We start from the raw sequence: 14402 nt of genomic DNA, 5'->3' as shown, positions 1-14402 counted from the left end.
GCTTACTCAAGACTCGCCATCCATCCTTCTCCCTCCCCCCTCCCCTCTTGTCGCCCTCCCTCTTCCCCGCCATCTCGCTGGCACCCTCCATGGATGTGGCCGGTAAAAAAAAGGCTCGAGTTTGCTCAGTTTGTGCTATGGGCTGGGCAGGGGCAGCGGGAAGGTGGCAGGGGAAGAGGATGATGAGGCGGGGGGTGAGATGGATCAGCTCAGCCCCAACAAGAGAGTACTTCTACTTCGTGGTACCTCCTCCCCCTCGCTCGCTCCTGCTCCCTCGCTCGCTCGCTCCCGCGTGACCTCTGCCGCAGGACCTCCATGGCAGGTTGTACTTAGACGAGTGTCATGAGGAAAGCGGCACAAGGACTAGGAGGAAGGTAGGAGGAGCAGAGGTTTCATACGATGCTGCTACTCATCACTCGCAGGTGTTCAACTTCGCGACGAGCCTTAAGGTGTCGCCTGCTCGTCAGGCGGGGGACGAGAATGACGAACAGTAGGAGCCCAAGTTCCTCGATTTCTTCTTCCGGCAGCTGCGAGTGAATGATCTCGGTACATCCTTCCTGCCTTCCTGCCTTCCTGCCTCCTTCTCTCCTCCCTTCTTGGTCCTCCTCCCTTCCTCCTGCTACAATCGCGGGAACCCCCGTTCAACCCCTCTCCCCCCCTGCCCCCCTTCGAACTCCCCCCTCCATGTTGCTGTAGCTGGTGCGAGGGTCGCTGACATGGCTCAAGGCAAGTATCTTCCCACCTATCAGTACCTCTCGCCGTGCGGGTGCGTCAACGTTGGAGGTGCCTTGGGATGATGACACGTGCGATGTAGGAGGGAGATGAACTTCGTGCGAGCAGCGGATACAGGTGAAGATTCGAGGAGGAGGAGGAGGAGGAGGAGGGTCTGACGACCGAAGGTGTCGTCTTCAACCGCATGGAGGGCGAGTCTCTGGTTTACGCGCACAACCTCAGGTCCTACTTTCTCTGCGCGTCAAGGGCGATGAAAGTGCCGGCAGGATGAGCTTTCAACCGTCGAAGCTCAAGATCTCGTCGGAGGGACGCGTCTACCATCCCTCCCCTGGTTGCTCCTCCCCTCGCCCTCCAGGTGCTGCTGACCCTACGACTCCAGTCGGAGCTGACGCGCTCATCGCCTCCAACGTCGTCCAGCAAGTCCTCCAGGTGGGGCTCTATACGTCTCCAGCTGCTCTGACGAGATGCCAGCACAACATCAGGATAACGGACTCGGGGTACGTTCTTGTGCATGGAGACAAGGAGTTCGGGATCGAGGAACGGGAGGATGTACACTAGAGACTTGAGATGGCACGTTGTTAGAGTTGTTGAGGTCAAGCGATACCGGCCTTCTCTTTCTTCTTGTCTGCCGTCAAGATTTCTCTGAGGAGCGGCAGTCGGTGAGATACAGAAACATGTAGGAGGGCATGTCATCCCCTACCTCAGCTGGAGGTGTCCTGGGAGTCTCCGCAGCTGCTCGTCGATCTTGTCGCGTCCGGTCTCTGCCAGTCTGATCTTCTCCGCCACCTTGGAGATGCGGTACAGGAACGAGTTGTTGATCGCGTTCTTGGGCCCGCAGATGTCGGTGAAGCGCGCGGGGTCGAACTGGTTTGAGTGAACGTGCTTGATGAGGGCGACGCGCTTATCTTTGAGGCTGTTGACGATCTTGTTGTTCTGCGTCAGGAAAGAGCGTCTCGCCTGCCAGCAGGAGTCGTCAAGCTCTGTCATCGCACGCGTCACCTGGAGCTACATGCTCGATGTTCTCTTTGCGGGACATCAACGGGATCAGCTGCTCGTAGTGCAACGTTGGCTCCAGCACGTCTGTGCTCAACCAGCAGAGCCGCCGCGTGCCTTTACCTCAACTCAGAGGACCGATGCTAGCTCACAGACGCACCAGCAACGCTGCTCGGGCGCAGGGAGCTGGTTCTTCCTATCCCCCTCTGTGTGACGACCGTCGGGCTGGTGGCAGGCGGCACTTTCTCCTCCTCAGCGTTTCCTCCTGCAGCGGCTGCCGCACGTGCGAGGGGCGTTCGGCCTGGAGGTCTGGCGGGTCTCTGGTTGAAGGTCCAGATGAGGCTCGAGAGCCTGAGGGAGCATGAGCGACGCAAGTGAGAGGCCTCGCGCACCGAGCCGGAGGGTCGCCATGACCGCAGGAGAGCAGCTGCTTCAAGGGCAGGAGGTCGCCGAGGCAGCACGACTGGAGGATGTCAGCTGGGGTCTGAGGTGACCAGTCGCACCATGTCCTCTTCTCTCTGTCGCTCCATCACCATCAGCAGGCAACTTGTGACTGCGTCGAGGCGGACAGCGACGTCCCGACTGGTCAGGGGAAGGAGCTGCAGCCCCTGCAATAGCCCGCACCTGAGCCCCTCTGCCACACCCCGTCACCTCCGACAACGGACAGGCTCCTGTCATACCTCGAGCTGCTATGCACTGTCCCTCCAGCAACACGACGGTCGACGTCGTCCTTCCATCCAGAGCGAGCGAAGCGCCTGCACTTCAAGGCAGTCAGGCCTCGCAGACGAGGGTGAGGGAAGTACTGTATGCGTCGGATCCTGGAGTACTCGAGGATAAGCGCGCACGTACACCTCGAGACCCCCTTGAACATCTGCTGCAGCATTGAGATACACTTGTTGACGTCGCTCTCCTAATCAAAACCATCAGTGCGCTGAGTATCAACCACATTCGATTCCGAACCACTCCCGAGCTGCCGGAATGGAGGAGCGAGGATGCCGGGGCCCATTCAAACTTGCAGTCGCTGCTGCTCCTCACTTGGATACAGCTCTCCCTCAGCTTCATCATCTGCACTTTGATCACCAGCCGATGTTTCCCACAGTGAGACATTCACCGAGGACGCAAGAAGAAACCTCTCCTCCTCCTCAACCCTCCTCGTCAACGCGTTCTCTGTGCTCACCCTCACGACCAAGTCGCACTCGCCAGCTAGCAGGAGGTAGCTGTGCAGCAAGGATTAGGTTTGGTCAAGTCAGCACGGAATGTCTTACAAGCCCTCAATGGCGTCTCCAGATCTCACGATTTCTTCACCCGGGCCAACAGTGATAGTCGCTCGCTGCTAAACGATCAGTTTGATTTCGAGAGCTGTTTGCTCTGACCTCAGGAGGCTCCATCTTCTGAGATGCGATGCGATGCGATGAGACGAGAGTAGATGAGAGAAAAGTGTAGATGCAAATGAAAAGAGATGTAAAGGAGATCAAATGGAGATGATGGAGATGAAGATGGAGAGGGAGAGGGAGAGGGAGATGTAGATTCAGTTGCGATATGGCTGAGATCGGATTCTGTAGTCAGGCGCGATCTGTTCTCTCCAACTCCCTGGTAGCTTCTTGTCGCCTGCAATCATCTCCTCGCATCAATCAGCCGTTCCTCCTTACTCCATCTCTCGCCATCGCTCACTCTTGACACGATGCGGCTCACATGGTCCCGTATGGGAACATGCAGAGGAACGCGAGCAACTCAAGTGCTGCTTTCAGCCAGCAAACCTCTGCGATCCTGGTCCGTTGGCATAACAGCACTGCGGCATCGGGCATAGCTGCCACAACCTGTCAGTTTCTTTTCTTTCCCTGCTCTCCACTGCTCTCCACTGCTCTCCACTGCTCTCCACTGCTCTCCACTGCTCACCCCTGGCACCCCTGCTCACCCCTGCTCCCCCCCCCTCTCCTCTTATCCTCGCCCATGTCTATCCGACATTCGGCCGAAGGTCGGGCAACTCGCCGGCAACCGGTATGATCACGTGCCGACTAAGTTACCGGTATCACGCTCGCCATTCAAGCTACCACAGACGCTCAGCGCTCAAGCGACTAGCGCGAGCCGGCAGTGAGCGACTCGATCAAGTTAGCCTGCAAGAAAAGAAGCCGATGACAGAGATTGTGAGCCCGAAGAAGCCCAAGATGAAAAAGTGATGAAACATGCAAGTTGCCTTGATGAAGCTCACCCGTAATTGACAAGCTGCAGAGGTCGAAGTATGGTGTCAGGGCAGGTCAAGGCAAAAAACAGGATGAAAATTTTAGGAATAAAATGCATTAGCGTGACAAAATCACAATGATTTATTGTTCTTTTGGCTTCAACTGGATCGTGATGAGAATTACCTTTTCGCCACCTTGATCTTACTTTATCTTTGAAACTTTGCTGAAGCGCGGGATTTTCGAAAGCAATCGAAAGATCTTCTACGGGTTCCGATTCAAATCGATGCATATTCTGTCGGGAATCGAACTTAGCAGCACAAGTCATGATGAGTTGGATTACAACTTCTGCTTAGATTTGACTCGGATGTTAACAGTTGGCACGACACTATATTGGGTCGTGACAGCTCGAAACACACGGCAAACGTACACAGAAGGTTTTTGCATTCATTTTCGAGAAAGCTGCTAGTAAAGGAGATGAATAATTCTACACTTAAAATTGCGAGTTGGATGCGGAGATGAATATCTAAATTAACTCTACAGGTGGTCATGTAAGCTTGCCTGACGTGCTTGCGCGCACATCAAGCCCTCAAGAAGCAGTTCTCCGTTCGAGTGACATATGATTGCAAGGTCGTTGCGCTTCTTTTCGAACTTGAAGTCTTTCGGCAGTGATATTCTTCGCTCTCTGAATGCCGTTTCCTGAATCGGGCGGACAGCTTGTTGGTTTACATGTTTCGGTGAGGGCGGCAAAGAACCCGAGCCAGGAGGAAAGAGGTAGTGATGCCAGCAGAGAGCTTGGTCGAGAGGCTCATCTTGAACTAGCGCAGCATGCAAGTGCGTGTCGGACATGGTGAGGAGAGGCAGGATTTCGATGAGCGATCGAGACGATGGAGGAGGAGGAGGCTGCCTTGAATTCAGGGAGTAAAGAAGCTCTTCGGGGCCGAAAAGATCTCTTTTCGGAGAAAAAAGAGATTGCAGGGTCAGCTTCATATTATCTTCTTTTATGAAATATCTTTTATAAAACATTGAAATTAGCTCCTGAGTTTTGAAGCCTATGTCAGCATGTTAACACTGCTTTGATATGAAAAGACGTTTTTTCGAATGACCAAGAAGACGCACCGTTTGTGACAGTCGATGATTTTATCGATTCAGTCAAATCGATTCAAACCGTCAGGTTACAACTCGTTGAGTGACTAAATCCGATCCGACGATCACAGGGGGCCCGGTGGTGTCCGGGCCGGCGGACCCGGACCGCACCGTGCCCGTAACGGTCGGGGTCCGAGTCCCGGAGTCCGATCCGATGATCCGATCATCGCAGCGCGTGGCAGCGGGCGAGTCGGCCGCAATGCGCAGTTAGTGACTCCCGACTCGGTCGATCGATGGCGGCCTCATGGTTACTAGGCTACATTATGCCATGCGAATTATCACTAACTACTCGCAAGTTGTTCAGCGATGAAGTCCGACACCTTGCTGACCTCCACCTCCACCTGCTCTCCCTTAGCAAGGTTCTTGACCTGCACGATCCCCTTGGCAATCTCGTCCTCGCCTATGATCACCAGGTGCGATGCTCCGAGCCTCTCAGCGTGCTTGAACGCCCACTTCATCTTCTTGTCCTCCTGCCAGGCTCGCCATGTCAGCACTGCAACTCTATCGGGGCCAAGTAACTCGCCAGGACAAGATCGGAGGAGATCGACTTGGATCGCACGACCCCCGAGACGGCAGCCGCGGAGGCATACACCGATGGGGAGAGAGGGAAGACAACGACGTCGACCTTGTTGTTGTCAAAGTTCGGGAGCAGATTCCTGTCCTTGAGCAGCTCTGCGATCACCGCGTCCCCTGACCTTGTTGTCAGTCTGCATCTCGAGCACGAGCATTGGAATCGGACCGAACCCGAACCCAACGGCAGGAAGCGGCTCCCCTCCGAACGTTGCAAGGAGCTCATCGTATCGCCCTCCTCCACAGATCGCACGGAGCTCTCCCTTGCGGTCGAAACCTTCGAACACGACCCCCTGCACTTCCCTCAGCCCAAAGCTCAAGGAGAGGCATCATCGGCCTGCACTCACAGTATAATATGCGAGTCCTCGGACCACAGAGGCGTCAAAAATGAGCCAGTCTCTGAACCCGTAAGCCTCCGCATACTCCATGAGCTGCTTCAGCTACCAGGGGAGTCAGTACACCACATAGCATCTTTCCATGCACTCGCGTCACCTGAGCCAGCGCCTTGGAGCCGTTCCCGAGTGTTTGCTCTAGGGCGTCAAGATCCTTGATGGACAAGGTGGCAACGAGCTTGGTGATGATCTCGTCCGTGAGCCCGAGCTCCTGCATCTCCCCGCGGATGTCATCCAGCTTCACCTTCTCCAGCTTGTCCACCAGCACACAGGTGGCCGCGAACTTGTCAGCAGGAACTCCCATGGCCGTCAGGACTTCAGAAAGGACAGCTCTGGAGTTCACTTTGATCCCAACGTCCTGGCTTGTGATGCCGACCCTCTTGAAGAAAGTTACGATGGCGGACAGCAGCTCCGCCTCAGCTTCGATGCCCGGCACACCCCATATGTCCATGTTCCACTGCAAGAGGGGCGAGTGAGTCGGCAGCACACGGAGGCTCATGGTCGAACCTGGTAGTGCTCTCGACGCCTCCCTCGCGTCATCCGCTCGTACCTCCAGCACTGACGACCTGCCTGTCAGCGGCAGATTGACCACGGACAAGGAGGAGAGTACCTGAGGGATGCTGAACCATTTCACCGGCAACGTCAGCGATTTTCCCCTGGCCATGACCATGCGAGCAAGAGAAGGCGTCATCTCCGGTCTCAGTGAGACTCTCCTCTCCCCCTTGTCCTCGAAGTTGTAGAGCTGCTGGGTGACCTCCTCGCCCGCCTGGACGGTGAGCACAGCCAGTCAACTCGTGGAGCACATGGAGGGACTGCAAGACACAAAGAGGCGTCTTGATCGCACCTTCCTTATGTACAATTCCTCGCTCTCCAGCACAGGCGCATCGTATTCTTCGAACCCGTGCAGGCGAGCAACATCCTTCCAGTGGCCAAAGAGCCAGTTTCTCATCCTCATGTCCTCGGGGTAGAAGTCTCTCGTCCCCTTGGGAGGCTTCAGATCTAGCTTTTCTTTCTTGCCGGTTGACTTCTCCTTGCTCTGAGCTACCGCCGCGCTTGCCCTTCCCTGCGAGGTTCCCGACATGGAGACAGAGAATGATCGCGTAGACTGCCTCGAAAGCATCTTGAAAGCCTGTGATCCTCGACGCTCATAGGAAAGGAAGCTGGAAGAAAATGCTGCACATCGGGGAGCAGAGGCTGTACGGCAAGAATCATTTTGGACACCACAGGAGGCGAGAGAGGGAGGAGTCGAAGGAGGAGTTGGTAGGAGGTGATATGAAGAGGAGGAGGGAGAGGAAGAGGAGATTAGACAAGGGGGAGTTGCGACAAGGAGGAATAGTTGAGAGGAGGAGGAGTTGAGACAGGGAGGAGATATGAGGAGGAGATTTTGTGTTCATCTCACCTGCCATTATCATCAGCATCGCTACTACCCTTCGCATGGCGAGGCCGCTGGCTTATAACACCTTCCGTTACGTCATGGTAACGAAGGATGTAACGATGCTGCCATGACCCCCTTTTACATTTGTAGTCAGGGCGGGGTGGATCCCAAGTGAAGTTTTACCCCTACTTTTACCCGAAACTTAGGGGGTACTGATCAGTGAGTACCGGTGAAGAGGAAGCAATGGAAAGGGGGTCCCTGCGGGAGGACTCATCATTGAAGTGGGACGATGGTGGCGAGGGGGGGCTGGGGAGTACAAGGAGAGACGGCATGTGAGACGAGAAGCAAGATGCGACCTCTCTCACATGATCGAGTGACGGGATCGAATGTTCAATTCTTCAAAGGAAGAAAGGAATCGAACATGATGACTTGTCGATTGTTTGGAAGAGATTCCAGGCACAGTGCAAGTCAAGGCAGCAAAACACAACGACGATAAACAAAAACGATGGCTCGGATGAAAAGAGAGGTGCAGCTAGCACAGCGTTTGGCATAGGAAGTATGGATTGCATAGGAAGTTTGGGAGAACACATTTCCAGATGTATCATGAGATATATGACACAAAATTTGATTTTCGTTTTATCGCAGCATAAAAACAAATTCTAAGATTGATGACGAGCAAAACAAGGAGGGAAACCTGATGAATCCCATTCCTTGCTTGCCCCTTCATAGCATTAGATTTGATCCACTTAACCCCAACAATAGGATTTGGGGTGATTATGTCCGTATATCCCTCTCCAGTCGTGTGCGATCTCCTTCAGCAATCACATGGACGTACTGAGACCAGAGAAGAGTTGATTGCGTGTTGATACAAGGCAGGTGGACGCGAGTGAAGGCTAGCACCCTTGCCTGAAATTTGTGTGCTTTCTGTAGGTAGATGCACAGTTCATCGCGGAAGCATTGCGAAGTTGTTGGACGGTAGAGTGAAGTTGACACTGAAATCAAGTTTTTTCCTTGACAGTTTCGTCCTCGGCCTTGTCGGGCAGTTCTCTTTCCCCCGTGATCTTCTCTGTTCAGAATTCATTCGAGCTTTGCTGAGAACGTCTGCGTCGTACTTGCGCAGTGTCTCTGGATCGAACAGCAAAACCAGCGCCTTGCAGTCGCTTCCAATGTTTCGGAATGATCTATCGAAATTGTTGAACCCAGTCTTCTCCTTTTTCTGAAGAGTTCTAAAGCCAGCTTGCTGCAAGATGCGTCCGAGATCGTGCTTCACCTCACGCTTACGGCGTTTCGCAATGTTGCCATCTGTTTGCATCGCTCCGGCTGCGTAGGCGTCCGAACCTTGCGAGTCGTCAGTGGAATCAGAGGCGACACCCTCATTATTTCTCCACTTCTCATTCTCAACGTTGAGAAGGTCCGCCAACCTCGTTTTGATGGAACAAGCATCACTCCCTGGTATGATGAATCCGATCACCACTTGCATGTTGGGGGAATTGATGTCCAGCAACCCAAAGCGGCCTTCTTGTTGCATGTAGACAGGCTTGTCTTTCAGTGGGACGCTATCCATGGAGCATGAAATCACTTGAGACTCAGAAATGCTCGATATTGCTTGAACCAGACGTTGGTGCTGAAATGAGGTCCTCGAAGGCGACAGAGGAGTTGTCATAGGCGTTTTGATTGCATAGTCTTGTGTGGTACAAGGTGCTTGAATGAGGTTCAGTTGCTGCTGTACCTCAAGCATCAAGCTCGGAAGACCAAAGAAATTTGCTTGAATCTTCTTATGTTCTGAGTGCCGAGTTGGTGTATGTGGACAACTTGGTTGTGAGCCAGGAGTTGAGATCGAACATGATGTGCTGTTGTCCACGATCGGAGCGAAGAATGCTTGAAGCTCTGGATCATCTTGCATGCAGGTAAAGTTGCCGGTGGAAGGGATCTTGATACAGAATTCTGATCCCTTCACGTCCATGGAGGTGATCACCGCAGTTCGCAGCTCCTCGACCAGCAGCATGCCGTGTACGGGGCGAAAATGCATTGGCGAGGAGAATTGTGCGCTATGAAAACGTGGGGTCCTTTCTGGGACAGCAGGGGGTGGGGGTACATACACACAGCGGACTTGTGGCAGACCCGGCAAAGTGCCGAATTGGTGGTGGGTTGTAGAACATGGGGGTACCAACATACCCCTACTTTCATCTCAAGATTTCATGGTACATGGGGTTGTTTGGAGAAGGATAACCCCTAGTTAGGGCGAGGGTGAAGCTAAATGTGAGGGTGAGGCGTGTGCATTGGGAGGGTGGGGGTTCGAATAGGGTGGATGGGAGGGGTACTATCGTCAGATTAGGTACAAAGTGGGTGGGTCATAGTGGAAAAGGCGGGGGTCTTCTGTCGATAAATGTGCGGTGTGTTGACCCTGAGTAAGTTTGTGTGTCATGCGGCAGAGAGAGGGGTTAGAGAGATACTGCTTTTTAATTGAAGAGTACTATAAATAATTTGAGGGGATTACCTTTCCTGAGAAGGTGCAATCGAGTGAACCATTGCATCATTCCCTTCCCCATCAATGTACCTCGATTTTATCTCAGAGGTGAATCTTTTCCACATATTTCAAATAATTTAATTTATTACATTCAAATATCGAACACTAGAGGAGTATTACTTTGAATTAGTTGAAATATTGTATTTCAACATAGTCCCAGAACCCCTTGCGCTATTTGGTGGTCGCGGCATCTCGGCGGGCCTGCGCCTCTGCAATTTGACGGGATTTGGGAACTGCCCGTTCATTTTATAAAATTTCCCCTACCTAAATGAATAATAAGAAACTCCATTACCTGAACATAATTTTTTAAGGCCTGACACCAGTCAAAACGGTCAATGGAACGAGCATGACAGGAGAACTTGGAGGGGAGGGAGGGAGGACGAGGAGACAAGTTGCTCTCAAGGGAGAGGAGCAGCCTAAGACAGACAGCTTGAATGGCTCGAGTCTGTTGGGCAGGTCGGTAGCTAACGCGGGGGTCAAATCGCCGACGAGAATAGACTTCATCCAGGCGCGACCGGAGGACAGAGCCTCGAAGTCCCTCTCGCGCACACAGAGCATGCAGCTTGCTCCTGGAAGACAAGGAGTACAAGGGCCGTCAACAGTGCAGTCAAAGAAGCCGCTCAGTCCTGACAGAGCTCGCCGAGCTTCCTCCATGCCCCTCAAGGTGACGCTGGCGGACTTCGACGCGCAGGACCCTCACACGACTGAGTGCCTGGAAAAACTCGACAACTTGACCAGCTACTTGGAGTCGACGTTCTCAAGAGCGTCGCAGCAAGGTCAGTCCGATCTCCCTACCCTGTCTCGTCTGACAGTGCGGGGGCTACCTACAGGGTACCTGCTGCAGAGCGATATCTTCCTCTCCGGTGCCAAGTCGATGATCACCGAGGTGGGAAGGCTCTTGGCGGTGGACAGGAGGAGGAGGGTGAAGGACAGACTTGAGTTGAGACTTGGCGTTGCGTCTTCCTTCCGATCGCTGAGGTGCTGACGTTCGTAGCGTGTTGGCTGGATTCTGACCCGTTCCCTTCCAACTCAGTTTGCTTCGCGCTCAGTTTGCATACTGGCAGCAGCTGCTGTTCCCCTCTCAGAGGTCTCTCCTGCTCATAGGGGCAGGATCGGCCTTGTCTCATCCTCTCCGCAGGCTGTGCGTCCGTCGGAGAGTGAAGTTCCTCTCGAGGATGCGAGCGAGGCGGCGGCTCCAACTCTGCGTCCAGGTGAAGGAGCGATGAGGGGGCGTGGCGGGGAGAGATGATCCAAGAGTTGATCAGGCCCTGCGGGACGAGCTTGCCGTCAAGAGGGCAGTTGAGCAAATGGCTCAGGAGGTCGCAACCGTTGGGCTGTCGTCGTGGGTGGTGGGGAAGGAGCAGGGGGTTGGGCTCTAGTGATGGAAAGTGCAGTTGACGTGGAGGGCGAACGCGATGACGAGGAGGCAGAGTGAGTACGATCAGTGTTGTGCGGATGTTCTCTGCCGGTGACGATGTCGTCTTGAGTGTCTGCCAGCACCGTGGTGGTGAATGTGTTGGAGCTGGTTGCTGACTGCTGCTCCTTGCTCGCAGACAAGTGGGTCGCCAGGCAGTGCATGTGCATGAAGAAGGGCCTCTGCCTCTCTCCAGGTAGTGCTGGGATGGTGCGCTGAGGGCGGGATGGTGACGTGGACGACCTGGTGACGGGAGCAGCGAGGGTGAGAGACGTCTTGTTCCTTGAGAGGTTCGCCCATCCTCTCCCTCCCAAGAAGATCCGAGGGGAGGCTGAGAGGTCACATGTGTATCCGCTGCGAGGCAGAAGACACTGACTCCTGTCTCCTGGGCAGCAGCGGTAGCAGGAGGAGGAGGGATGGGATCGAGCTGCAGCGGACGAGGAGGAGGATGGTGACGGCTGCTCTTCCTGCTGCCCCCGGCTGACGCACGTGAAGTTGAGGTTCTGGCTGCACCTTGCTGTTGAGCGACGGTGGGAGAGGAGGAGAGTCTCATCCATGAGAGAGAAAGTTGGCGAGCATGTTATGAAGAACAAGTTCGAGTCGTGGCAGGTCTTCCCTTGCCCTCTTCCTCCTGCTCCCGTTCCCGCTGCTGCTGCTGCTGCTTCTGCTTCTGCTTCTGCTTCTGCTTCTGCTTCTGCTTCTGCTTCTGCTTCTGCTTCTGCTTCTGCTTCTGCTTCTGCTTCTGCTTCTGCTTCTGCTTCTGCTTCTGCTTCTGCTTCTGCTGCTGCTGCTGCTGCTGCTGCTGCTGCTGCTGCTGCTGCTGCTGCTGCTGCTTTTGTTCCTGCTCCTGCTCCTGCTCCCTACTCTCCTGCTCCCTTCTGACTCGCTGCCTTGAAACTGGAAGGAGCTGATGGCGACACGGCGTGATACTCTCTCGCTCGTGGAGACGTACGGCAGGCATAGCGAGAAGAGGAGGATGGGAGCCTGCCTGTCGGCATGGCGCGAAGTCAGCACGACGAAGAAGTAGGCCAGCACGAGTGGCTGATGGTGGCTGACTTGCGTGTTGCAGTTGTCTGCTGCACATGCTACAAGCAAGCCATAGTCTCCATGCTCAAAGCTCTCTCGTCCTGTCGTTGCGAGCTTGTATCAGGACCTGGAGGACTCAAGTCGAGTGGATCCGATCGAGAGAGGATGTGCTCAAGGTCGCTCCTGCCTTCCCCTCCTGCCCTCCTGCCCTGCTCCCTTGTCCCCTCCCCACTTCCTCTGTTGTCTTCCTCTTCTCCTCCGCTTCTCCTCCCCCTCTTTCTTCGCCTCCTCTCTCCACCTCCTGATTGACGTCACAGGTGCTGCTCAAGACAGAGAGAGAGAACAACGCGAGGCTGGCGGAAGCCTTCGACTCCTGCTGCCTGGTCTGCGCTGACCTGGACGACTTCGAGCTCTGGGTCGCTGCCGTCCCTTGTCTGCTGCCCGTTTACGCTGATGCGCCAGGTCGAGATGGTCAGACAAGACACTGTCAAGGCGTTGGACAAGGAGCAGCGGATCTGCAGACTCCTGCGGGCATGGAGGGAGAGGCGGGGAGACCGTCGACTTGCTAGAAGCTGCTTAAGGAGGCTCGAGAGGTGGTGGAGGAGGAAGCAGCAGAGGAGGGAGGTGGTGAAGGAGCTCGAGGGGAGGCGCCTGTCAGCCCTCCTGGGCACGTGGAAGGATGTCGTGCTGTCAGGCAGGAAACGCGCTCGTGCCTCCTACCTGGTGATGACAAGGGCGTGCGGGAGATGCTTGTGGAGGACGTTCAGTACATGGACGAGGGAGTGGAGGGAGAGGAGGACGAGGAGACGGAAGGGGGAGGAGCGGGAGAGGAAAACTCGCCGTCTGCTCCTCTCCTGCTCTATCACCTGCTGGGCCTTGAGGTGGGGGGAGGCGAGGAAGAGAGCAGCACAGGAGAGGAGGAGATGGAGGAGGGGGATGGGACGAACTCTAGAGCTGTGGAGGCAGATCGCAAGTGAAGGCCGCGTCAGGCGCGTCTTGGAAAGGAGGGTCGGAAGGAGGCACGACCTCTTCCTCCTGTCGCTCCTCCTCCGCTCTCTCAAGGAAGCATGCTCCATCCGCCAGCAGGTGAGAGCGGCAGGGGAGATGTTGGCGACGAGGCGAGGGGAGAGGAGGAGGAGGGATGTCGTCGCGCGTTGGAGGAGACGATCGCACGGGAGGAGCTGCGCGAGGGAGAGCTTGTGAGTGACCTCTGGTGGCTTCGACTGCCGTTGCTGATGGTTGGAGCTGCCAGGAGCGCGAGGAAGAGATCTTGTGCTGAGGACGCGATGCTGAGATGGAGCCACCTGTCTGCTCAGAATGCCGTCAGGGGGAGGATCGTGCGGACTTGCGGTGAACTTGTCCTGAGGAGGGGAGGAGGAGGGGGAGGAGAGGGGGAAAAGGGGGAAGAGCACAACAAGCAAAGCTGGAGATGCGGGGAGCAGGAAGGAGGAAAGAGGAATGAGGAGGAGGAGGAGGAGGAGGAGGAGGAGGAGGAGGAGGAGGAGGAGGAGGAGGAGGAGGAGGAGGAGGAGGAGGAGGAGGAGGAGGAGGAGGAAGATCTAATCTTGTCTGTCGACAGTCAGGATCAGCTTCTGGCTGCTGGTGGGGAAGTGCTTCCATGAGTGGAGCATGTGGTGCGAGTTTTTGAGGTACTAGGGGAGGGGGAGGGAGGAGGCAGCGCGTGTTGACAGCTGACCAGGGACGACAAGCAAGGGAGAGAGAGGGACAGAAAGCTGATGAAGAGGATGGAGGTGGAGCGAGAAGAGGGAGGGAGCGACCGGCACTGAGGTTGTCTAGGTGAACCTGGATGGGAGGGTGTGGCACTTGGTCGAGAAGAGGAGGAGGAGGAGAATGAGAGAGATGCTGTCTTGTTGGTTCCTCTCACTGCTCAACAGCAAGTAATCTTCCATATCCCTCCTCGAACTTTTTTGACACCTTTTTTCCTCCTCTCCTCTCCTCTCCTCTCTCTCTCTCTCTCTCTCTCTCTCTCTCTCTCTCTCTCTCTCTCTCTCTCTCTCTCTCTCTCTCTCTCTCTCTCTCTCTCTCTCTC

The 14402-nt window shown here is 55.1% G+C and overlaps 5 protein-coding genes across 6 annotated transcripts; 2 read left to right on the top strand and 3 right to left on the bottom strand.

The window, feature by feature from the left end:
• Positions 1-166: 166 nt before the first annotated feature.
• Positions 167-1350, top strand: GUITHDRAFT_149762 (hypothetical protein). Its single transcript, XM_005842233.1, has 10 exons — positions 167-242; positions 309-374; positions 423-449; positions 495-546; positions 727-766; positions 815-849; positions 900-954; positions 999-1063; positions 1112-1161; positions 1204-1350. The coding sequence occupies exons 1-10, from the start codon at positions 180-182 to the stop codon at positions 1288-1290; spliced, it is 540 nt and encodes a 179-aa protein (XP_005842290.1). The 5' UTR covers positions 167-179; the 3' UTR covers positions 1291-1350.
• Positions 1351-1902: 552 nt separating this feature from the next.
• On the bottom strand, positions 1903-2610 carry GUITHDRAFT_149760 (hypothetical protein; the record flags this gene model as incomplete). The annotated part of the gene is made up of 1 exon (XM_005842232.1): positions 1903-2610. A coding segment is annotated over one exon (299 nt), but the record flags the coding sequence as incomplete, so codon positions are not given.
• Positions 2611-5318: 2708 nt separating this feature from the next.
• Positions 5319-7456, bottom strand: GUITHDRAFT_193369 (the record flags this gene model as incomplete). 2 transcript variants are annotated; one of them, XM_005842483.1, is made up of 9 exons in its annotated part: positions 5319-5518; positions 5572-5738; positions 5788-5911; positions 5966-6058; positions 6111-6467; positions 6518-6568; positions 6621-6776; positions 6855-7204; positions 7410-7456. In XM_005842483.1, the coding sequence occupies 9 exons, from the start codon at positions 7444-7446 to the stop codon at positions 5330-5332; spliced, it is 1524 nt and encodes a 507-aa protein (XP_005842540.1). The 2 variants fall into 2 exon arrangements, with proteins under 2 accessions (XP_005842540.1, XP_005842541.1); XM_005842484.1 differs by lacking the exon at positions 7410-7456 and having other exon boundaries at positions 5330-5518; positions 5674-5738; positions 6855-7130.
• Positions 7457-8328: 872 nt separating this feature from the next.
• Positions 8329-9414, bottom strand: GUITHDRAFT_99088 (hypothetical protein; the record flags this gene model as incomplete). The annotated part of the gene is made up of 1 exon (XM_005842231.1): positions 8329-9414. One exon carries the CDS (start codon positions 9412-9414, stop codon positions 8329-8331), a length of 1086 nt encoding a protein of 361 aa, XP_005842288.1.
• An 844-nt stretch (positions 9415-10258) lies between these two features.
• GUITHDRAFT_99087 (hypothetical protein) lies at positions 10259-11545 on the top strand (the record flags this gene model as incomplete). Its single annotated transcript, XM_005842230.1, has 7 exons — positions 10259-10688; positions 10743-10890; positions 10946-10999; positions 11051-11123; positions 11178-11261; positions 11307-11361; positions 11466-11545. 7 exons carry the CDS (start codon positions 10259-10261, stop codon positions 11543-11545), a joined length of 924 nt encoding a protein of 307 aa, XP_005842287.1.
• Positions 11546-14402: the final 2857 nt, after the last annotated feature.

This window comes from Guillardia theta (genome assembly GCF_000315625.1).
Source record: "Guillardia theta CCMP2712 unplaced genomic scaffold GUITHscaffold_1, whole genome shotgun sequence".
In the NCBI taxonomy this organism is placed as follows: domain Eukaryota; class Cryptophyceae; order Pyrenomonadales; family Geminigeraceae; genus Guillardia; species Guillardia theta.
The sequence above is the reverse complement of the archived record's forward strand: the minus strand, read 5'-3'. Positions and strand labels throughout refer to the sequence as shown.

Coding starts and splice junctions, on each gene's coding strand:
- GUITHDRAFT_149762 (XM_005842233.1), top strand. CDS start 180: ATGATGAGGCGGGGGGTGAGATGGATCAGCTCAGCCCCAACAAGAGAG. Junction 767..814: donor CAGTACCTCTCGCCGTGCGG/GTGCGTCAACGT, acceptor CGTGCGATGTAG/GAGGGAGATGAACTTCGTGC. Junction 955..998: donor GTTTACGCGCACAACCTCAG/GTCCTACTTTCT, acceptor AAGTGCCGGCAG/GATGAGCTTTCAACCGTCGA.